Source organism: Drosophila miranda (genome assembly GCF_003369915.1).
Source record: "Drosophila miranda strain MSH22 chromosome Y unlocalized genomic scaffold, D.miranda_PacBio2.1 Contig_Y1_pilon, whole genome shotgun sequence".
Classification (NCBI taxonomy): Eukaryota; Metazoa; Arthropoda; class Insecta; order Diptera; family Drosophilidae; genus Drosophila; species Drosophila miranda.
This window is the reverse complement of record NW_022881603.1, coordinates 42,315,458-42,339,718: the sequence shown is the minus strand read 5'-3', so window position 1 is coordinate 42,339,718 and position 24,261 is coordinate 42,315,458. Positions and strand designations below refer to the sequence as shown.

General features: G+C 51.6%; 1 protein-coding gene across 5 annotated transcripts in view; it reads right to left on the bottom strand.

The window, feature by feature from the left end:
- Positions 1-24,261, bottom strand: part of LOC117190000 — a 29,586-nt gene that overhangs the window by 818 nt on the left and 4,507 nt on the right. The window contains exons 1-8 of one of the 5 annotated variants that reach the window (XM_033395083.1): positions 18,716-20,236; positions 18,555-18,662; positions 16,683-18,496; positions 15,902-16,087; positions 11,922-13,009; positions 11,658-11,796; positions 5,288-5,518; positions 12-130 (exon numbers count right to left, since the gene is read on the bottom strand). In XM_033395083.1, the coding sequence (XP_033250974.1) occupies positions 12-130; positions 5,288-5,518; positions 11,658-11,796; positions 11,922-13,009; positions 15,902-16,087; positions 16,683-17,247 (2,328 nt within the window). In that variant the 5' untranslated portion in view covers positions 17,248-18,496; positions 18,555-18,662; positions 18,716-20,236. The other 4 variants (XM_033395084.1, XM_033395085.1, XM_033395087.1 and 1 more) reach the window with 4 other exon arrangements.

Genomic DNA, 24,261 nt, shown 5'->3' with positions numbered 1-24,261 from the left:
CGGAGGCTCACCGGTCGCTGCTTCGGGCAATTGTACCGACAGGACACGCAACGCGGCAGACGCGTCTCCAGATCCACCAAGCAAGTATCCTTCGGGCCACATATGAGGTCAGCACAGCTCACGCGGTCCGCTGCAAAATAAATTTCACGATTTTACGTATTCAGTTGGCCGTGGTTAAGTTTCTGTTTGCTTTTATGTTTGCAATTTCAGTTTATGGCCAATGTGAAGGGCCCCGGCCCATATCCGGCTACCCATTAGAACAGAACAACAGCAGGTGCTGCCAATCACGGCACTTGAGATGTTACGAACCAGAGCCTCCGTGAAATATGTAAAAAAAACTTTCTAGCACCAGGAAGCAAAAGTCATCATCATTTAATCGCAATCTCCACAAGATTCAAGCGCTGTTTTTTTTTTTAGCTGTCGACATCTTAAATTCAGTCCAATCTCCGCATATATATAACCTCGTGTTATAACTACTACTTCGGATCCAATATCCACCATAATGATTTAGAAGTCTACTGCAGCATTGACTTATGCCAATACTATCCTATCTTTCCTTCCGCTTTACTGTGGTGTGGCTGTGGCTTCGGCTGTCGTTGGGTCCCAGAACTACCATTTTGTACGCTGAAATATTATTCACACCGCAGGCAATGGTACGGACAGAGCAGCCCTACCCCGCACGCGGCGACTGGAGCGCATGCTCAAGACGGGTAGCAGCAAGCCGAACCGAGCTGGAGGTCCAGCTCAGTCGGACGGCCAAGAGGCAAGGGAGTCAGCCAAGCGGCACGCAGCCGCAAACGCCAGGCAATATATGTATTTATCGTCATAATGATCTCCGACTTGGCAACAATTTTGCATGCCCCCGAAGCATTGTAGAAGGCAATTGCTTACCGGGTGGAGCAGGTCATGGACTGGACGGGGGATGGGCTGCATGCTGGCGGGGCGGGGCAGAGTATACATACGTCTGGTTAAGCATCTTTGGGCGGACAAGACGGCGAAGGTACGTGAAAGTCGCCCGTCTACCAATTCGTAACAATTAAAGTTTATTAATTTCAACTGCCAATTTAGCTTTCGGCCTTTAGGTCCTTTGCAACGACTGGGCTCCTCCCTGCGTGGCTCCCCCTGGCCACACTGGTTGATTGTGATGGATATGTCGGGAGCACGGCCACGGCCACGACCACGGCCTCGCAGCCTCGCGTACCGCTTGCATCAGCATATCTACACATCACACATCTGCAGATGTGGCTGCAGGTATGGCTGATAATGCCGTCACAATGCAGGGCAACTATAATTTGCAATGTCGACGTGGTTTAATCAACGCCAGCGGCTGTCCCGGGTCTCCCCTCCGTCGGTTATTGTCCAACGTCCGTTGGCGGATCTTATTGCAACATTGTGTGGCATGGTCAGGAATTCGGCGTGGCTCATGTGTCTGTGTGTCTATGTCATGTGTGCGTGAATGTGTGTGTGCGTCTGTGTTACCATTCTGGCTGTCTGGCTATTCGGGCATTGCGTGTTGTTTAAGATGATTTTAATACGATCGTAAACTACAGCCAGCGCAGGGGAAGAGCAACAGCAAGAGTAAGAGCAAGAGCCCAGACGCTGAGCCAGACATAAGTGACGTCGCGACGACGTGGACAGCTGGACAGCTAGATGGCTGTGTATGTGCATGGGGATGGAGACGGGGATGGGGATGGGGATGTGGCTGCGGCCGAGTCTGGCAGTTGCAATCACAGAACCTGCGTCACCGAAGTCGTTGCGAAAATGGCCTTTTAATGGTTTGAACGTGTAGTCATATTTCTTGGGGGCAGCGGGAACTCTTAGTGGCCTGAGTCTCAGTCTGAGCCAGAGTCCCTGCTTGTGCTAGTGCCTGTTCTGTTCCTGTGCCTTTTTATACCCGATACTCAAAATGAGTATTGGGGTATATTAGATTTGTGGTAAAAGTGGATGTGTGTAACGTCCAGAAGGAATCGTTTCCTACCCCATAAAGTATATATATTCTTGATCAGCATCAATAGCCGAGTCGATTGAGCCCTGTCTGTCTGTCCGTCTGTCCGTCCGTCCGTCCGTCCGTCCGTCCGTCCCCTTCAGCGCCTAGTGCTCAAAGACTATAAGAGCTAGAGCAACGATGTTTTGGATCCAGACTTCTGTGATATGTCACTGCTACAAAAATATTTCAAAACTTCGCCCCGCCCACTTCCGCCCCCACAAAGGACGAAAATCTGTAGCATCCACATTTTTAAAGATACGATAAAACCAAAAACAGAATCGGTGAGGATGACCATATCTTCTACAGTGCAAAATCTGAACCAGATCGTATAATGATTATAGCCAGAATCAAGAAAACAATTTCATTCTTTCTCGCTCTGTCTCTCTCTAACACACAGGTTTCATGGTCGGTTTTGTCAATTGCGAAATATGAGTTCAAGGATCTCAGAACCTATAAGAGTCAGAGCAACCAAATTTGGTATCCACACTCCTGTGATATCGGACCTTGACCGTTTCGTGTCCAAATTTCGCCACACCCCCTTCCGCCCCCGCAAAGGACGAAAATCTGGGGCATCCCCAAATCTCAGAGACTATTAAGGCTAGAGTAACCAAGTTTGGTATCCGCACTTCTGTTAGATCTCACTATTAAACGTATATCTCAGAATTTCGCCCCACCCCCTTCCGCCCCCACAAAAGACGAAAATCTGTTGCTTCCACAATATTGCACATTCCAGAAAACTAAAAACGCAGAATCATAGATAATGACCATATCTATCAGATTGCTGAATCTGGATCAGATCGGATCATTTTTGTAGCCAAAAGCAAGAAATCAATTTTTAGTGGCTACGCAGCGCCCGACGTCACGCTCAGACTGATTTTCTGTCTCTCCCGCACGCCCCCTTTGTCGTGAGGTTCAATATTAGCGGCGTCTGCCGCAGGAGAGCCATACTGACTTAGTATCGGGTATAACTGTAGAGTTGCGGTGTCCGCAGCAACTCACAACGTTCCACCTCGTTATACCCGATACTCAAAATGAGTATTGGGGTATATTAGAATTGTGGTAAAAGCGGATGTGTGTAACGTCCAGAAGGAATCGTTTCCGACCCCATAAAGTATATATATTCTTGATCAGCATCAATAGCCGAGTCGATTGAGCCCTGTCTGTCTGTCCGTCCGTCCGTCTGTCCGTCTGTCCGTCCCCTTCAGCGCCTAGTGCTCAAAGACTATAAGATCTAGAGCAACGATGTTTTGGATCCAGACTTCTGTGATATGTCACTGCTACAAAAATATTTCAAAACGTCGCCCCGCCCACTTCCGCCCCCACAAAGGACGAAAATCTGTGGCATCCACAATTTTAAAGATATGAGAAAACCAAAAACGTAGAATTGTAGAGAATGACCATATCTTTAAGACTGCGGAATCTGAATTGGATCGTATTATTATTATAGCCAGCATCAAGAAAACAATTTCATTTTTTCTCGCCCTGTCTCTCTCTAACACACACGTAGCATAGGCGGCTTTGCTTAGAGTAAAACATTAGCGCCTAGATCTCAGAGACTAGAAAAGCTAGAGCAACCAAATTTGGTATCCACACTCCTAATATATCGGACCGAGACGAGTTTGTTTCAAAATTTCGCCACACCCCCTTCCGCCCCCGCAAAGGACGAAAATCTGGGGATATTCAAAAATCTCAGAGACTATTAAGGCTAGAGGAACCAAATTTGGTATTCGCACTCCAGTTAGATCTTACTATAAAACGTGTATCTCAAAATTTCGCCCCACCCCCTTCCGCCCACACAAAGGACGAAAATCTGTTGCATCCACAATATTGCACATTCGAGAAAACTAAAAACGCAGAATCATAGATAATGACCATATCTATCAGATTGCTGAATCTGGATCAGATCAGATCATTTTTATAGCCAATAGGAACAAATCAATTTGCAGTGGCTACGCAGCGCCCGACGTCACGCTCAGACTGATTTTCTGTCTCTCTCGCACGCACTCTTTGTCGTGTCGTTTAATATTAGCGGCGTCTGCCGGAGGAGAGCCATACTGACTTAGTATCGGGTATAACCGTAAAGTTGCGGTGTCCGCAGCAACTCACAACGTTCCCCCTCGTTTTATTTTGTTTGGACCCGAGCCTGGATTGCTGGTTCGCTGGATCGCTGCAAGTATTTACGAGTATGTGAAAGCAGACAAGCAAACACACGAGAGCCATAAACTGACTATCCATGAAGATAAAAAGCTCAGGGACCAACGCACACAGGTGCACTATCTTATCGACGGACGATCCACAGAACATAATGAGGAACAGACGCATATTCGTACAATCCAGCAGCTGGAAGGGGCAATGGCAATTGCAATGGCAAGGGTACGACTAGGTGTGAGTGGAAGTGCCAGAGGAAGAAAGCAGTGTGGCCGAGATCAAGAAACTGCATGCACGCACGCATTCGCAGGAAGGCAATGAAATGGAAGGGGACGCAAGAGAATGGAAGGAAAGGAAAGGGCTAAAAGCAAAAGTGAATAGTAGTTAATGATCTTAACTTATTGTAATGTCCGGCTACCGTTCAGAGTGGGCATAAGATCGTGCTGGAAGTGTACAGGAGCCGGCAAGCTCTACCGGCAATGGTCTCAACCGACTCTCAGGAGAGTAATGGTAGTGCTGGTAGCTTCGGAGAATGCGGACCGACACCGACGAGCACCGACGAGCACGAGCACCGACGACGCGGTAGCGGGGCAAGCTGTAATTGTGGATGCGCGCCAGCAAAGTGGAGCAGCCGACAGTCTGTGCGACAATGCGGCCTAATCGAATTGCTGGCAATCATGGAGCCGTATAAGCAAATGCAGCAATTTCAGCCAAACGCAGAGCAGCGGCAACGCGATATGGCCTGGCTGCAGACCATCGCCACAGCCAGAGCCACAGCCACAGCCACAGCCAGAGCCAGAGCAGCAAGGTAACCAACCAATCGACTTGACTTGACTCGACTCGACTCGAATCACCTATGCGAGTACTAAGCCTCAGTCAGCCAAGTCAATCAAATGCAAAATTGCGGTTCTTTGCTGATTGTTGTTAAATTTGCACAGCCCCGCTGGAACAACCATCAAGCCAGCTAAAACCTCAGAGCTAAAACAGCAACAATGCACTGCAATTGCAGGCTACAGTTTGCCGACAGCAGCTGTGCTCTCCATACCAATTAATTTGATTGACTTTTCCAGCCAAACTCCGACTGCCGGGCAGCCGGGCACGCGGGCAGTCGGAGAGCCGACTCCAGAAACTGGACAAAATACTCATACATACCACGACAGGGTCCCGAATATGCCACGGCGATGGAACGTCCAGTTTTGCAAATCATTCGATTTATATCACAAAGGCTCCTGTATGTCTTGCCGTCGACACCGCACACTGCCTGCTGCTGCTCCTCCTCCTCTTCCCGGGGACACTCGATTTTGCAGGGAATGCAGTGCGGGGTCAGGTACTGATCCTCTAGGCAGGTTAAGCCATTCAAGCACTGGACGCCTCTACAGCTGCCTGTGGAAAAGAGAGCGTACATCAATACAATACACACACATGTACATAGTCCTAATAATTTGTTAGTTTAAAATTCAAACAAAATATATTCATTTTACAAATTAAATTGTATTCAGAATACGAAGAACTGGCGTTGTCCACGTAGCTCTTCTCCATTCGCTGTCGAAACCCCACCAGTCAACACATTTGAATTAGTCTCCTGAGTAAACTCATGCCGAATCTGGCAACTTTGTCTTCTTTGCTTAGGCGCTGATTGGGACTATTAATAAACTATTGGCCAATTTCTATGATTAGCCAGATCGTCGCAGTGTACAAAAGTGTGTGTTTGTGTGTGTGTGAGTGTGGATATATTCGCTTATATGGCTAGCAATAAACTGTCGAAATTTATCATGGTACATGCCATGCCAATGGGGCCCGCTGATGCGAGGCCCCAACGCGTTGGCGCCAACTGTGACACTTGCAAGAAATTGCATTCATTTTTCTGCTCAAAATTACGAGTGCTATTGAATGCGAGTGCGAGTGGATGCCGTAGATGTGGATCCTGTCCCATCCATCCCCTTCTATCTTCCGCGGCAAGCAGCTCCATGCATCGGCAAACGGTTGCGTTGCCGATTGCGCATTCCATTGGATATCGGCACGCGCCAACGTTAGATAGCTGTCATTGTTGGTGTTGTTGTTGATTCGAGTATTGCCGTTTATGTCTTGCAACAGAAATTGCCACGAAACGGCCACAGCAGTATCAGTGGCAGTGGCAGTGGCAGTGGCAGTAGCAGCCATGTCGTGTGCTCACGGCTAATCCAACAAGTTCTTTGGACTCTTGGCTCATCGTTCTTGTGCGCCGCGCTGTTTTATTGATAATTTGAGCATGTTTGAGAGTGCTTCCTGTATCATTAAATTATTACACAACATTTCGATCGGAGCTCTTGAGGGGATTGGGACCGGGACCGGGACCGGGATCGGGATCGGGTCTGGGATCGGATCGGATAGGCGATGCAATTGGTGCTACCCTAACTCCAACTTTAACTTCAACGTCTGGCTCCGGCTCTGGCTCTGGCTGGTTGATTTCACCACTGGCGACAAGTTGTTGGCCGTAATTGAAATGTGCAATAATTTGTCATCTAATCTAATTGTGGCACGCGAGCAGCCCGTTCCCGTTCCCCAGCCCGGACAGTACATGTATGTCTCTATGCGTGTGTTTTTTTTTTTTTTTTTTTTTTTTTTTTTTTTTTTTTGTTGTGTGACTACAGGAAAGCTTCATGCCGACTCAGCCGAAGCCGAAGTGAGGGACTCTAACCGCTCTAAAACCAACCACACCTATCCCGGATCCCGGCGGTACTGTCGCGAGATATTACTTCGCCGGGGGAGATGCCCGTAGGGCTCTTCTCTTAATAATCTCCTTTATCCTTTATCTCCTTGCATTGCGTGCTCTTTCTTCGCGACGCAGTTTGGTAGCCATAGTTACGGCCATGAATCTAATCGAGGCCCAGTTTCCTTCCGACTCCAGCAGGCATTCTGCCAGGTTTGACACCGCTGGCATTCTTCCAAGCTTGTTGCTTAGATCCTCTCGTTCTTGCCGAAATCTTGGACATTCGAAGAAGCAGTGCTCTGCGTCTTCGATGACCCCTGCGCAGACCACGCAGAAGGGGTCGTCCTCGTGCTTAAACCTATGCAGGTAGGCTTTAAAGCAACCGTGTCCTGTCAGCAGTTGTGTCAGGTGATACTCCACTTGTCCATGGCTACGGTTCAGCCAACTCTTCAGGTCTGGGATTAGCCTATGGGTCCATCGCCCTTTGCTGCTGTTATCCCACGAATCTTGCCATTGCAGGATTGTGCGCTGCCTTAAGGCACCTCTGGTGTCCTGGTCCGTAGTCCCCAGGGTTCGCTGTGCCCTGATTCCTGCGGCTTCTCTTGCCAGCAGATGGATGGGAATCATTCCTGCGACCACAAGTGCGGCGTCTTGGGATACCGTTCTGAATGCGCAACACACCCTCAGGGCACACAGCCTCTGGACTGCGTTGCATTCTCGGGCATATGTTTTATGCTTCATTGCATCAACCCATATTGGTGCAGCGTACATTAGCGTTGAGCCAACTACGCTCGCTAGTAGCTTTCGCCTTGGCTGTTTCGGGCCTCCGGTGTTGGCCATGATGCGGGATAGGGCCACTGCCGTCTTTCCTGCCTTGCTGCTTGCATACGCCATGTGATGCTTGAAGCTGAGTCTGTGGTCAATCATGACCCCCAGGTACTTCAGGCTTGGACTGGAGCTAATAGTGCAGTCTCCTACTCGGATCGTGACCGTCTCCACTACTTTCCTGCTGCTTATGAGCACCGCCTCCGTTTTGTGGGTGGCTAATGAGAGATCCCTCCCTGATAGCCATGTTCTGGCTCTCTCTACCGCGTCGTTGCAGATTTCTTCCGCCGCTTCTTTCTGTTTTGCCACTACGACTATTGCTATGTCGTCGGCAAAGCCTATCACCGTAGCGCCCATTGGCATATCCATCTTGAGGATTCCATCATACATGATGTTCCACAGCAGCGGGCCGAGGACCGATCCTTGGGGAACTCCTCCAGTGATTTGGTGCTCACGTGTCCCTTTATCCGTCTCATATATGAGCACTCGGTCTCTTAGGTAGTCCGCGATGATATTCTGCAGATACGGCGGTATTTGAAAGTTTCTCAATTCTTCTAGTATGTGATCCCAATTGGCAGAGTTGAATGCATTTTGGACATCGAGTGTTGCCACTATGCAATACTCTTTGGTCCCGTACATCCATCGGGTGCCATCGATAGCTCGCTTTGCTATCTCACATACCTCGCCGATTGCGTCCACCGTGGACCTGCCTTTGCGAAACCCGTGCTGTCTCGGTGTGAGCTGACGCGTTACTGCCTTCTCCAGCCTGGTGTGGATTATGCGCTCGAGGATCTTACCCACTGTGTCGAGCATGCAGAGTGGTCTATAGGATGATGGCTCCTCGGTCGGCTTGTTCCCCTTGGGTAAGAGGACTAGCCGCTGTCGCTTCCATGGTCTGGGGAAGGTCCCTTCGGACATGCACGCATTGAATAAATCCACGTACATTTGTGGATTGGTCTCAATAGCCGTGCGGAGAACGGCATTTGGGACCCCATCGGGTCCTGGTGCTTTGCCGTTCTTGATCCGTTGTAGAGCTTCGAGGACTTCTGCTCCCGTGGTGGCTTCTATTTCAGGTGGCGGTATTCTATCCATCACCCTCTGGGCTGCCACTTTCTCTGGAAATAGGGTTTCTACTATGTTAACCAGCAGATCTGCACACATTGGCGGCGGGGGACTGAACACTCGCAGTCTCTTCATTACCAGCCTGTATGCGTAGCCCCAAGGGTTCGCATCTGCGTCATCGCAGAGCTTTTCGAAGCATTTGCGCTTGGCATCCTTGATCTGCCTTTTCAAGCAGCGTCTGCTTTCCTTATATTCTCCTTGGAGCCTCTCGAATTCCGGGGAACCTCTCGAACGCTGGTATAGTCGTCTTTTCCGCTGGCACTCCTGCCTGGCGCTACCTATTGCAGCGTTCCACCAATACGTTGGCCTGCGGTTGTTCAGGCTTCTTCTTTTCCTTAGCATGGAGGCATCACATGCTTCCAGCGTATGTATAGCCAGTTGGCGTGCTCTCTCGTCAGCCGTACCGTTGGTCTCGTAGTCCTCAAACATGGCCCGGACTATATCCGGCTCTAGCGTTTCGGTCTTATAACCGATCTGCTTACCAATGAACGGGTTAGGTGCGCCCGTTTCCTGGATTTCACATATGAGGGCTTGGTGGTCACTCCCGGTGTATAAGCCACTAACTTCCCACGTTGTCCTGCGGCTGAGGCTGCTGCTCACGAACGTAAGGTCTATTATAGACCCCGTTCCAGCTCTGCCGAACGTCTGCTGTGTGCCTGTGTTCAGCAGTACGGCATCCAACGTCGCAAAGCATTCTAAGAGCGCCTGTCCCCTTGGGTTCGTTCTCGGGCATCCCCACTCCGTCGCCCAAGCGTTGAAATCGCCGGCTATGAGCGTAGGGTGTTTCTCCCGCGCATCTTCAGCAATCCTTTCCAGTGCCTGCGTCGCCTGCTGTAGGCTGAGGCTCGGGGGCAGGTAGCAGCTATATATGTGCACTCCATTTATCCGGGCTCTGGCGAATCCGTCTCCGACGTATGTTTGCAGTAGTTGCTGTGTGGGACTCGCACAGCTCCATATCGCTGCCTTCTTGCTCGAGTCAGCAATCCACTCTCCCGAGTTGCGATTCCGGTATTGCTCGCTTATGACTGCTACATCAATACGGTGCTCCCTTATGGTCTGGTCCAGCAGCTGCTGTGCCATCTCGCAGTGGTTGAGGTTTAGTTGGATGATTTTCATCTATCCTTCATTTGCTGCATCGCCTTTTGGTACTGCGGGCACCTCGAACTCGTCGTTTGGTGCTTCGGGTCCTTCACCCGGTGGCGCTTGCAAAGAATGCAACTTGGTTCGTCTTTGCAATCTTTGGCCTGGTGGTCGGCTCCTGCGCAATTGTAGCAGCACTTCGTGAAGTCTTGGCTGCTCTTACAATTAGGCGCGATGTGGCCAAATTCCATGCACTTGTAGCATCTTCGGGGAGTTGACTTGGGTCGTATTCTGCAATACCCCCACCCCAGGCGAATTCTTCCTTTCTCCAGGAGGGGCTTTGCTATAGCCGGTGGAACTTTCAGAGTCAGGGTCTGCGTGCTCCTATAGGCTGGTCTGATGGAGATGGCTGCGGCCTCGCAGATTTCCACCCCTGCCTGCGCTTTGAGTTCCGGGAGGACTTCCTCTTGGGTGGACACTTCGTCTATGTCCCTTACCTCCAAGATGACAGTTTCGGTAAGACTCCTTACTTCAACCGTGCTTCCTAGCGCTTCCTTGACTGCTGCCTGCATCTCGTGGGTTCTCGGGTCCGCCGATTTTTCCAGCATCAGCAACAGCTCTCCTTTTGCCGTGCGTCGCACCCCTTGCACCGATTGCCCTAGCTTTTTAAGACTTGGCTCTGTCTTGACCTTCCTTAGAATGTCTGCATATGAGACAGTGCTGGTGGCGGCGATGACTATTGCATCGCTGCGTGGCGGTCTTGGTCGTTGCTGCTGCTTTGGCTTTGGCCTTTGCCTAGCTACGACCTTCACCCACCCCACATCTCGATCCTTTGGGGCGTCCTCCGGTCCCTTGCGAGCTACGGCGTCCCTCATTTGGCCTTCCTGCGGCTTCTTCTCCGTTTTTTTTGACTTTTTGGGTCCATGTTTTGGCTTCTTCGGCCTTGGGGACGGGGACGGGGACGGGTGGGTGGTGTTCCTGGGCTCTGGCCGTGCCCTCTTTCCCGCCCTCTCCGTCACTGCCGGCTGTGTAACCTTGGCTACAGCCTGTTCCGCAGAGATCGCCTGCCAGCACGATTCCAACTCTCGCTGCAGATATTCGATCTCATCCACCAGATCCCTCATTGGGTTCGTGATGGACCTCTTTGGGAGCACCATCAGCTTCCTCAACTCTCTGGCCTTTTGGCCCAAGCTCGCCAAATGCGCCATGGCCCTCTCCTTCTGGTCTGCTTGCTCCTCTTGGGGGCGCTGCAGCGTTGGAGGAGAGGATCTTGAGCGCTCCTCCACTGCTTCCGCCAGCTGGTTTGGCGATCGCGCCAGAGCATTTTTCCGGCGAAAGGGATTCTCCTCATCCCAGGCGAATGAGCTTGTCAGTGGAGTGCTGCAAGCCGCAGCTTGTTCCCGCTGATCGCTCATCTCCGATCTGGCCGTTGATCTGGCAACTCCGGTTGCTGTGGCCGCGCCCTCTATTGGCCAGACGCTGTCGTTTTCCCGCACTTAGCTACGTGCCTTTAGTCAGATGTTCTTCCGTCGTTATCCAACACCACTTGCGGTGTGCTTGGCCACTTACGCTCTCCTTGCCCAAAAACAAAAAGAAGGCAGCAACCAACAAGTGGCGCCAAGAATCACAGCGAAGAAGAGTAGGAAAACAGGCACTTACCTGCTGTTCCTTCCCCCCCGCCTTCGGCCTAGGGCTCGACGGCGTCCCACTGGGATTTCGGCCAGTACTATTGGCCAGGTGGCCGCTTCTCTGCTTGCGGAGTGTGTGTGTGTGTGTGTGTGTGTGTGTGGATATGGGTGGACTTACTCTTGCAGTGCCCCCGATAGGCGACCTCCAGTTGGGCGTTGCTTGTGCGGCAGGCGCGCTTCCGTAGCTGGCATTCGGTATTGTAGGTGCGTCCGTCGGTGCCGCAAACCGGATTCTTGTGCTGCTGCTGGTGCTGCTGCTGAAAGTAACCAAGTTAACAAAACGCCCAAAAAACTGCCCCAAGGAGTATGCAACGCAAAGTGCGAATGGAATGGATAGAATGGCGGGGACTGGGACTGGGACTGGGATGGGATGAGGACTTACCATCAGCACAGGCTCATAAATTTCACCCAGAAAAGCCAAGTCACCGGCATTAGCCAAGTGGCCATGGCTGATGCTGATGCTATGGCTGTCCGCAACCGCAGTCGCTGCCGCAGCAGCTGCCGATGACGCAGTCATTTCACTTCCGTGTTCCTCCAGGTACAGACGACGCTGCGCATGTGCCCCAGACATTGTGGTATTCGCTGCCAGCGTAGATGCTGCTGCGGTGCTCGTATCAGCTTCTGCTTCTGTCTCAGCCACTTCTGCCGGGTTAACTGCCGCTCCAAAGCGCTGTTCGTGCTGTTCATGATCCTTGCCGGGCCTGTGTTTGGGCCGCCTGTGCCTGCGCGGCTCCCGCTGCCCATTGTCATGATTTTGGGCATGCTCAATACGTCTGGTGCTGGTGCTGGTTGTGGCTTTCTGGTGTCTGGCATTGTCTAGCTTCTGGTACTGTCTATTACTGTCGTTGGCGGGTTCATTAGCATTTGCAAACTTGTGTCTAGACTGTGCCGAAGCCGAAGCCGGAGCTGGAGCTGGAGTCGAGACTGAGACAGAGAGCGTCGCTTGTGCAGGCGTCTTGTCTGCTTTGGACGAGTCATTGGCTCCTGTCGTCATTGATCTTGTAAAGTGTTTGCCTTGGTTATTTCTGTGTATGCGCCTCTCATAGCCCGTCATTTCCACTCTGCCGCCGCTCCGACTGGCCGTGGGCAGCTCTTGCGAATTGCTGTTGCTGCTGCTGCTGCTGCTGTCTATAATCAAAAGTCTTCTGTACTTCGTCTCGCCCTGCGCCTTTTTGTGACTCTGGCGCCGTAGCATCTGTTGCATTTCTTGGGTTTGTTCGTGTTCGTGTTCGTGCAGGCGGTGGCGCTGTTGATGCTTTCTTTGGTTGTCAGCGATGGGGTTGTTGTTGAAAATTTCGCCACTTAGACTACGTGAGCCGCGCGGTGGTGGTACTATTACTATCTTCCATAGCTTCTGGTGTTGTCTTCGACGCAGCGCTGCCCCGCACTCGGGGGCACAGACGCACTTGGGCCTTCCCTTGCGCTTGACGCACTTTTTGTTTGGCCCACATTTGAAACCCTTACAGTTCTCTAAGAAATGGCAAGAACAAAATATAACGAAACATACAGATTACTTTTTTGCGGCTTTGCATTGAAACAATTATTAACTGTGGGCCGTCGCACAGTGGGGCATCAGCCGAAACCGTTGTGAGTTGCTGCTGCGGCCGCAACTCTACATTTATACCCGATCCTTAGGCAGGATGGCTTTCCTCCGGCAGACGGCCCTGACATTGAGCGACAAAGAGGGCGTGAGAGAGGGGCAGAAAGTCAGTCAGGCGCTGCTTAGCCACTGCAAAATGATTTGTTTCTTTTGGTTATAATAATGATTCGATCTGATCCAGATTCGGCAATGTGGTAGATATGGTCATTCTCTATGATTGTGCGTTAATTTTCTCGTATGTATCTTCAAAACTGTGGACGCCACAGATTTTCGTCCTTTGCTGGGACGGACAGACGGACGGACGTACAGACAGGGCTCAATCGACTCGGCTATTGGTGCTGATCAAGAATATATATACTTTATGGGGTCGCAAACGCTTCCTTCTGGACGTTACATCCACATCCACTTTCACGACAAATCTAATATACCCCTATTTTGAGTATCGGGTTTAAAAAGGATATAAATCATACTATGGCCGTTTTTCGTGCGAGGTTGCGTCATCTTGGTCAAGGAATATTCAAAGAACATACAATATACGAAAAAAACTGAATGAAAAATGAGATTCATATAGTAATACACTATTACGAATACAAGAGATATTCTTCCAATATGGATTATTATTCACAAAAATAAAAAATTATACCAAGTTTTATTATTAAAATGAAATTTTGTAATTTTATAATTTGTATTTGATTCAAACTGGGCAACGGTACAGTAGGCGAGTTAGCCAGATCTGCTACTACAATACCTCTTTTCCAAGAAATGGAGGATATTTGTATGCCAATGTCCGCCAGTAAGCGGTAACCGCATAGCTCGGAAAACATGGCCGACCATAGACAGGAGGCGCACCTCCGAGCTCTGCCAAATGGGCAGAAAAAGGTGCAGAGCAGTCATACGTTCTCACCTCACAGGACATTGGTTAATAGGCACCCACGCTAACGGGTTGGGTGCCCCACATAAAGGCTACAATATTTGGGCGCGCCCTTCCTAACCGACATTTCAGAGGAAGATCGCGATCTTTGTAAGAGCATCTGGATGGGATAATAGCTGACATTACGTCTCACGGCGCAGGAAAGGCGCATACCCAAGCGGTATCATATCGGCCCGAAACCGGCGAACGAGCCTGGCAGCCGCCTCTCAATTTTGACAATGTCTCAAGTCTACCTTCTTCATGAAAATATCTTATTTCGTTCAGAAGCTATTAATTTAGCGAGCTGAAATGGCCGAATGTCCCACTGTGCGTCGCGTGTCAGGTGTTTTTTATACCCGACACTCAAAATGAGTATTGGGGTATATTAGATTTGTGGTGAAAATGGATGTGTGTAACGTCCAGAAGGAATCGTTTCCGACCCCATAAAGTATATATATTCTTGATCAGCGTCAATAGCCGAGTCGATTAAGCCCTGTCTGTCTGTCCGTCCGTCCGTCTGTCCGTCCCTATCAGCGCCTAGAGCAACGATGTTTTGGATCCAGACTTCTGTGATATGTCACTGCTACAAGAATATATCAAAACTTCGCCCCGCCCACGTCCGCCCCACAAAGGGCGAAAATCTGTGGCATCCACAATTTCGACGATACGAGAAAACTAAAAACTCAGAATCGTAGAGGATGACTATATGTTCTAGAGTGTAAGATCTCAACCAGATCGTATAATTATTATAGCCAGAATCAAGAAAACAATTTCATGCTTTCTCGCTCTGTCTCTCTCTAACACACAGGTTTCATGGTCGGTTTTGCCAATTGCAAAATATGAGTTCAAGGATCTCAGAACCTGTAAGAGCCAGAGCAACCAAATTTGGTATCCACACTCCTGTGATATCGGACCTTGACCGTTTTGTGTCAAAATTTCGCCTCACCCTCTTCCGCCCCCGAAAGGACGAAAATCTGGAGCATCCACAAATCTCAGAGACTATTAAGGCTAGAGTAACCAAATTTGGTATCCGCACTTCTGTTAGATCTCACTATAAAATTTTTATCTCGCCCCACCCCCTTCCGCCCCCACAAGGGACGAAAATCTGTTGCATCCATAATATTGCAGATTCGAGAAAACTAAAAACGCACAATCATAGAGAATAACCATATCTATCCGGTTGCTGAATCTGGATCAGATCGGATCATTTTTGTAGCCAAATGGAACAAATCAATTTGCAGTGGCTACGCTGCGCCCGACGTCACGCTCGGACTGATTTTCTGTCTCTCTCGCACGCACTCTTTGTCGTGTCTTTTAATATTAGCGGCGTCTGCCGGAGGAGAGCCATACTGACTAAGTATCGGGTATAAATGTAGAGTTGCGGTGTCCGCAGCAACTCACAACGTTCCCCCTCGTTTTTTCTCGATTTGGGACTATAGTATATAGTATAGTCTATTCGTAAACACTTTTAGGGAGACGTATTCCACGTATCCACGTATTCACCATGATTCTTAAGAGTTATAGTGCCGGATTTATCCAGAAGGGTCGAACACGAAAAGACCCTGTCCTTCGGGTACCTGCATATGTACCTTATTTGGTATATTAGATTATCGTTTCTTTCGTTTTAATACTCTTTGCTAGCGACAATTATCATAGCTGATTTAATCGCTGTATGATTTGCCTAATCCTTACTTCTCGTCCCACGAAGCTCGCTGCTACTGATCAGTCTATAGCCCCATCTCTTCCAAAATATCGGCCATGTACATAAGGTAAATAGTATCTTACTGATATACATATGTATGTACATATGTAAGGGCGCACACTTACTGGTGGTACCTCGTTACGCACTTACCAATGCACGGAGCGCACTCGACGCCGCCTCCGATGGCCGTCGCAAAGAAGTACTCCACGCTGCTCAGCTCGCGATCGGTGTAGGAGAAGGTCTGGCTGTCGCCACAGCATTCCGACTTGGTGATGTTCGTGGAGAATATCTGGCTGCACTTGCCGCTGCCCAGGTAGGTCTGCCAGCAGGTGCCGGCTGCGGAGGGAGGAGAGCAAGATTTGGGCAGAATTTTATTAGAATTAGAACGAAACAGTCGACCTTAGCGATACGACGTGCGCTGGGAGATTCGATTGAATCCTCCCCTCCAGATTTAGAAGGCCTGGAAATAGCCACCGTAAATATTGGCGTGTTTACCAAATGGAATCCGTAGGGAGTGTTCCTGCCGCTAACTAACTTGAGGCAGAAGTCGTTCCAACGATCCCAAATATCGCAGCATGCTGGAGGGGGAATTCGCGGGCCGGTCTTTCTTTTTTTGATCTGTTTGTTTTGTTTTGATCGACCCGGCATGCCAAGCAGTGAATGCGATACCGCCGACCGTCGCCGTAAACAAACAACAGCTCTGCCGTGAGAAATTGCGTCATATTTGAATAAAATGTTTCACATTTGTCGTTCGATCCGCCGGGGCAAGGGCGAGCGACCGACGCACAGCTGCAGGCACGAAGGAAGAGGAGATACATTTGGAGACACAGAGGGATGCCATGAACGGATTCAGGGAAATATCGAAATATATGATTTTGGGTCATTCTCTCCTCAAGCAAGTGTGAGTCAGAAAAAGTATCTGGACACTTACCCGCCGCCGGCCGCATATTCAGTAGCAGCAATCCGAAAGCAAACAGAGCCATCGACACCGCTTGAGAAGTGGCTCGCAGGCGGCTCCTCCTCCGATGTGGACTAGAACCAGATAGGGGTTTCTGTTTGCCTTGCTGCTTATGGTGTTCACGTGCCATTGACACCTCGTCACTTGGATCGCGAGTACCGGGCGTGCGTCTATGTCTCACTCGGTCCGCATTGACGTCACGGCCATGGTCGCCAGCAGCCCTGACACAGCCATCGTCATTCCCGTCACTGGCCAATTCTTGCAGAGAGTTCCATGCGATTACTATAAATAAACTTAGAATTGATCTACTTTTGTGGCTAGTAGTTGTCGTCGATGTCGATGGCACTGACGTTGCGGCCGATTCTGATGCTGCTGACGTCTTTGACATTGTTGCCGCTAATTGGTTCGGTGGTGTACGCGCTTCCGCTGATGCAACAGGAAGTGCGCGGATCGTCGGCATTTCTCTGCGTTTGAATTTGTAATTTGATTTTAAAAATGTCAAATTGTTGTGGCTGTTCGTTTGATGGTGATGAGGCATGACCAGGCGATGGAGAACGGCCAAAGCTGAGGATAAAAGACGCACGCGCAAAAAAGAGGATGAGATGAGTTCAGTTGCAAGCTCCAGGTTCCATTATAAAATGCACAAAGTTCTTGGGATGGAGCTCTTGGGCATCGCTCTCGCAATGCAGGAAGGGAGTGCGAGTGCAGCCACTTGGCCGAGGAACTCGCTTCGGGTACACAATCTTTTGTACAAGAACGACAAAACGGCAGAGAGCCAACAATTAAGTCTCAAACGACTACTAAAAATAAGGAACCTGTTGCTGTCGCCGCTTGTAGTTGTCGTGGCGTTGTTGCCTTGCCGCACATTATGCAGCCGCGTCCACCTCCGTCTGGCTCTGAGAGTCCGTCTCTGCCCCCACCTCGGTGTCTGTCTGTCTGTGTGCCTGTTTGTTTGTTTGGTTGTTTGCTTGGGTCGCTAGTTTGGCATTTGCTTTACTTTGGATGCCATCGCGGTTGCCATTGCAATCGTCATAACACTAAGGACGTGCTCGAGACAACATATGCAGGGATGGGGCAGGCCGGAGCAGACATGCAACAATTTCTGCACAGAGAGGCCAATGAAACGTGACTGTAGTGTGGTTTTTCTCAAGTATCCTAATTTGGCCGACTCGCGAACGTCCTTGAGGCGATGACAACAACCGCCTCCTCGTCCTCACGGAGGCAGCGGCGGAGCCCTAATAGATTAGCCCACTTGAAGCGGTTCCCCTCGAGTGCGGGCCGCCATTACCGAAAGTTCAGCAGCTCGAACGGCTCCTGCTGCGGATGTTGCCGTTGCATGCAGCTGCAGCAGGCACCACCAGCATGCAGGCAGGCGTGCTGCCTGCCCTTTTCAGGTGAACACTTAATGACCCACTGCGTCATGGTTCCTGTCCAAGCCAGTGTCCGTCGCTCGGACCGAAACTTATGGCGTTAGCATGCGCTGTGACATTTTGTAGGACGCTCCAACTGCAGTTTCCTCTCTCCGTCTGTGTCCACAGACGCACACGTACTGAGGCAGGAGTTGAGTTGAAAAAACCCGGGTCGGTCGCGCGTCCGTTGCTCCTGTGTTTGCGCCGCGCTCCGTGTGTCTGCGGAGCCGCCGAGGGTGGAATAGGTCCTGGGCTGACGAGGTACCGTTCTGGCTATCAGGGCAGGTCGAGCTCCTCCTCGTTGTGCCCGCCTCCGATCCAGGCTGGCGGTTCTTTTCTTCCGCGTCGGCGGTAGCAGCCACTGAGTGAAGTGACTGGCTATAACTCAAAGAGAGAGTGATCAACGGTAAGCGAGCGTACATCCACCCATACTTACCCTATGGGCGCGATGCCTACTGAGCTTTACTCTGGACTCCTGACCCGAGCAGACCGTGTCCAAACCAAAGAAGGTCGTCAATCAGGATTTTAAAGCAATCTGCCATGGCTAAATTAATTTGGGGTTTGTCACTCAAACTCCAACTCACTCATAACACTTACGAAGCTCCCGGGGTGAGTTTCTCTCCTCCTCTCACCGGCTCAAGATGGATGGCGACGGAGTTACCATGTCAGGCAACTGAGTTGCCTGCACCGCGCGAGTATGCGTAGGTTGGCCGTTTTAAGGCCCGACATAATGCACCAGTTGCCTCAGCTTCTTTAGGATGAGCTCCACGTTTTTCTGTATGTCTATTTTCCTGATCAGAGCAACAGCTGCTGACCAGGGCTACAAGACGACGATAGCCTACTCATCGCAGGCGTGTCCCACCGTCAGAGGGCGCTGCTACGTAGCACGTAGAGGAAGACGAGCACCGGCAGATGGCGCTGCATCATACATCCTAGAAGTATACCACGACTTTTCGGCCCCCTCACAACGGGTCTATAGGATGTGGCAAAGTGGAACTGATGGGGATATTTAGAGGCTCACACTGCACATCGGCGCTTTCTGAGGCCATCGGGTACACAACGGGTCCCGGAGCTGTCCTCCTGCCAACCCCAGCGCTACGGCGGCGTACCCTTTAACGGGGCGCTGGATACCGAGAAGGGGCGGTATAACCCCAGCGACTATCGTCTGGATGAAATTCCCGGCCCAGGATAGCCTTTATAGTGAACCCATCGGTGCCATAGGCGCCTTGGTAGGTACTATACCGCCCGTAACACCGAGACCAGTAAGGTGTTACGTACGACCCACTGGAACCCCCCTTACGTACATTAGACTGTGGGCTGACGGCGTCGGCATTCTATGACCTGAGTAGGCAGGCTGAACCTCTGTTGAAATGGCTCATAGGTTAATGTCTCCACCGCCCCCGTCTCGTTAAAACCTTGGCAGGCCTCGTTTAACGCTTCCTGGCCGTCCCACTATGGTGGTTGCGTAGGCTTGGTTGATTCATATCCCAACTAGCACCGATCTGGCTCTGAACCCTGGTGCTCATAAGGCCCAGGGTCAACTCTCGCATGGACCTCACTCCACGGAAAGACACCCATGGGATCACCACGGTGACTACGTACTGCGGCCAGGAATAACGAACTCGAGTGGAGATTCTTTTTACATGGACAACACCCCTCACACACCAAACACACAGGTAGAGAAGATGACTGAGGACGCAGTCTTTGGTAGGCGCAACGCCCTTACCAGATCCCCACCACCGTCAGCACCTGCGAAAGCTCAGGGCTCGAGCATGTTCAAGCCCGGCCCGGATGGCAAAGAGAAGGAGCGACCGCACTCTGACCCATTAGAGCTGCTAAAAAACCTGGGTACTCGGGCCAATAAGCTGGTCAAGAGGATGAACGACTAGCGGCATGTGGACAACGTGATGAAAGATTTAGCCCTGAGAGTGGTAACCCTTCAGGCCCTGGTTGTCAACAATTTCGAGAAGCTGCACACCAGGACCATTGAGACCGCCACTACTGGTACCCAAACAGCTGCGAAGCCGCCGCACACCGGCTCAAAGAGGCTGCGCGAGTCGCCTCAAATGGCTGCGGAGCCCACAAAGAGGCAGAGAGGCACAAAGCTCCAACAAGCGTCGACCCAGCTCAAACCGCCGGCGCAGTCCCAGGATGAACTAACCCCTCGGGTACAGCGGACCATGGTGCCACCCCAGCCGCTAAGAAACAGCTCAAGTGGCAGCAGGTGGGCCCTAGGGTAAGGAAAAAAAGGGAGCCCCGTGAGCGCGAGCCAAGGCCAGACGCAATAATCTCGACAGCCTGGTCGAGTAGGAGGACATCGCAGCAGCGATAGCTGCATCGATAGACGCCCCCAGCGTGGACACCAGCGCCATTAAAAGCCTGAGGCCATCGTTCGCTGGTACGCAACTGGCAGTTGTGTGCCTGCCGCCCGTGCAGGCAAGAGCCCTGCTCATGGTGGGGAAACTTAAAGTCGGATGGACAAGCTGTAGGATCCGGGAGCGGGCAGCTCAACGACGATGCTACAGGTGTCTGGAGTTTGGGCATCTAGCAATCAGGTGCAAGAGCGCGGTGGATCGCACCGGATGCTGCCTCAGATGCGGCGTGAACGGGCACAAGGCGGCAACCTGTCAAAGCGATCCGCGGTGTTTCATCTGCACCGCTAACAACAGCAATGAGACGAACCATTATGCGGGTAGCAGGAGATGTCCAGCAGCCAGGAGCGTGCCCAGCTTGCCGGCCCAATAATGAAGGTTATGCAGCTCAACTTCAACCACTGCGCTGCGGCTCAAGACCTGCTGAGCCAATTGACCTCGCCATCCTCAGCGAGCCATATCAAACTAGGGAGTCCCCTGGGTTCATCTTGGATGCCATCAAAAAGGCCGCGATATAGCTATGCGGGGCCACGCCATTGCAGCTTTCCCTCTCAAGCGCTGCTGCTGGGTTTGTGCGCGCCAAGGTCGGAGGTGTATACAGCGTATACCTTGCCCCAAGCCTGACGCTCTCCGAGTTCGCAGGTACTCTAGACAACCTAGCGGCTGATGCTAGAGGACGTCACCCAGTAGTCATTGGAAGGGACTTCAACGCGTGGGCTGAGGAGTGGGGAAGCGTGGCGACGAATGCGAGAGGTAGAGCTCTGCTGGAGATCATTGCGCCCCTGGACATCGCGCTCCTCAACGAGGGAAACCAGCATACCTTCTCCAGAGCAGGAATAGGATCGGTCATCGACCTTACATTTGTCAGCAGCTCACTTTTTAATTCATCGGGCTGGAGCATCAGCAACATCTACACAGGGAGCGACCACATGGCAATTATATGGGACACAGGCCATCAGACGTCTAGCGTAGAGACAGCTGCGCCCAGATGGAGATGCCATCGCGCCGAAACGCTCAATACGGCCCTGTTCATGGAGCTTATGTCCAACCTCACGGCGAATGGAAATGCTGAATGCATGGCCAACCATGTCATGGAGCATCTGGAGGCAGCATGCACTGCCACCATGGCGCAGAGGAAGCACTACGGTCGCCACCACCAACCTGTGTTCTGGTGGAACGAGGACATTGCCGCGCTACGCCGGGAATGCAACCAAGCTCGACGCCGCTCCCAGCGCTCGCGCGGAAGCACTGCCTTTCCGCAATGGCAATCCACGTTTAGGGACTGCAGAAGGGCCTTCAAGGCGGCCATTAGGGATAGCAAGCGCCAGTGCTTTCTCAAGCTATGCGACTCTGCGGAGCAGGACCCATGGGGAAGGGCGTTCAAGTTGGTGACGAACAAACTTTGCGCCAAGAGGCAGACACCCCCATCGGACCCCGACACGACAAGATCCATCGTGGAGGAACTCTTTCCGCACAGGGCTGACCACACACTGCAACCGCACAGTCAGGCACACATCGAGGAGGTGTCACTCGAGGAAGTCGAACGCTCAGCCAGGAGCATCAGCCCGAACAAGGCTCCTGGGCCGAACTCTATCCCGAACAGAGCCCTCTTGCTCGCCCTCTCCACGCGTCCGGACATCTTTGCGAAGCTGCTAAATCAGTGCCTTCGGGAAGGAGTGTTCCCTGTGAGGTGGAAAATACAGAAGCTAGTGCTTATTCCCAAGCCAGGCAAGCCGCCGGGGACAGCGTCGTCGTATAGGCCTATCTGCCTGATCGACACCGCGGGTAAACTGCTTGAGAAGGTGGTTTGCGCGCGACTGGAACGCTCCATCGCGGAGGCTGGCGACCTCTCACCGCACCAATACGGCTTTCGCAAGGCCCTATCCACGATAGACGCCGTTCGTAAGGTGGTGGACATTGCCTCCGGTGCAATTGCCGGCACTCGGTGGAAAGGCGGCGGGAAAGAGTATTGCCTAGTAGTCACTCTAGACATTAAGAACTCGTTCAACCCGGCGAGGTGGAGCTGCATCCTAAGGGCGCTGGAGAGTTTCGACACACCCAGGTACCTGCAGCGGATGGTACAAAGCTACTTTGAGAGAAGGCTGCTTTTGTACGACACGCAGGCTGGCACGGAGGAATACGAGGTATCGGCAGGCGTCCCGCAGGGTTCAGTGCTTGGCCCCACTCTGTGGAACCAAAGACTATACAATACCAAGATGTCGCATGAGGAACAAATGCTTTTTCAATTTTCGTTTGACGCTTCATGGTACGGGCACGCGGGTCTAGTACTTCAATTCTCTTTTACGCTACCTTCGCCTCCGAAGTGCTACTCGGCTTCGTCAATGCCTAGGTCAGCACGAGCTCGAGCCAACCCAGAAATATGCTTGTAGTTGTGTATATGTGTGTATGTCCTAGGTCGGCACGGCCATAAACCGGTTTCGCCCGCAGCATATACGGCTTTTAGCTTCACACACAAGCGCACTGAAAGCATGTCAGTGTCTGCGTGCCGAAACCGTAGGGCAGCGTGGTCGCTGATGTCTTTGGCGCGGCACAGTGGGGACTCAGCCGAAATAGTCAAAAAATTGTATGAGTGCTTTAGATAAATTTAATGTACGCATCTAATAGAGAATTTTCCAATCGAATTTTCAAGATAGTTTTAGTTTAGGAGATATAAGCACTCAAAGTTTAACATTTTTTCAGTGTGCAAATATTTATTGACTAACTAACTAATTTAGCAAGCTGACACGGCCAAAGGTCCCACTGTGCCGCTCCAAAGACATCGGCGATCCGCGACCACCGCTTCGACGGTGCTGTTGCCGAACAGACGAAACCGATGGGCAGCGGGGTCGCGGTAGAGACGAAGTACAGGCGAAAAGGGAATTGAAACCCCGCGCGCTCCCTCGTGCCTTTTGGGTCCTAAAGTTAGGACCCGCCATAGAACAGCTTTTTGGTCGCTCATGCGACATCTTGGTATTGTATAGTCTTTGGTGGAACGCAATGTATGACGGCATCTTGCGACTCAGCCTCCCCCACGGAGTACACATGGTGGGTTTTGCAGACGATGTGGCTGTCCTAGTGGTGGCAAAAGACCTGTCCGTCGTGGAAACGACCTGCAACCAAACGATAGCGCGCATTCAACAGTGGCTGGACCTGGTCGGGCTCGAACTCGCACCCCACAAAACAGAGGCAGTGCTGGTATCCAGCCGGAAGAAAGTCGAGACGGCCAACATCTCAGTGGCAGGTACCCTGGTTTCGTCTAAGCGCGCTATCAAATACCTTGGTGTCCTGGTGGACACACGTCTCTGCTTTCGGGAGCACTTGGCCTACACTTGGCGACCACCAACGGTGCGCTCTCGAGGCTAATGCTGAACACCCGAGGACCAAAGCAATGGCGGCGACAACTGCTAACGAGTGTCACGAGATCGGTGATGCTATATGCGGCGCCAGTCTGGGCAAAGGCCCTTCGAACAGCGAGCTACGCACGGGGTCTGGCAGCCACGCACCGCCTCTCCTCGATTCGGATCACCAGTGCCTTCCGAAAGGTCTCGGACGAGGCAGCACACGTGATCGCGGGCATAGCACCCCTGGAATTCCTGGCGGAGGAACGGTTTACATACTACCAGGAAACACATGGCAGAGGAATGGACGCGGCGGCGAAAAGGCAGGTACGCATGGCGTGCAAACAGGAGAGTCTCAGAAGGTGGCAACAGCGCTGGGACACGACCACTAAGGGGCGTTGGACCCACCAGCTTGTCCCGTCCATCGACGCGT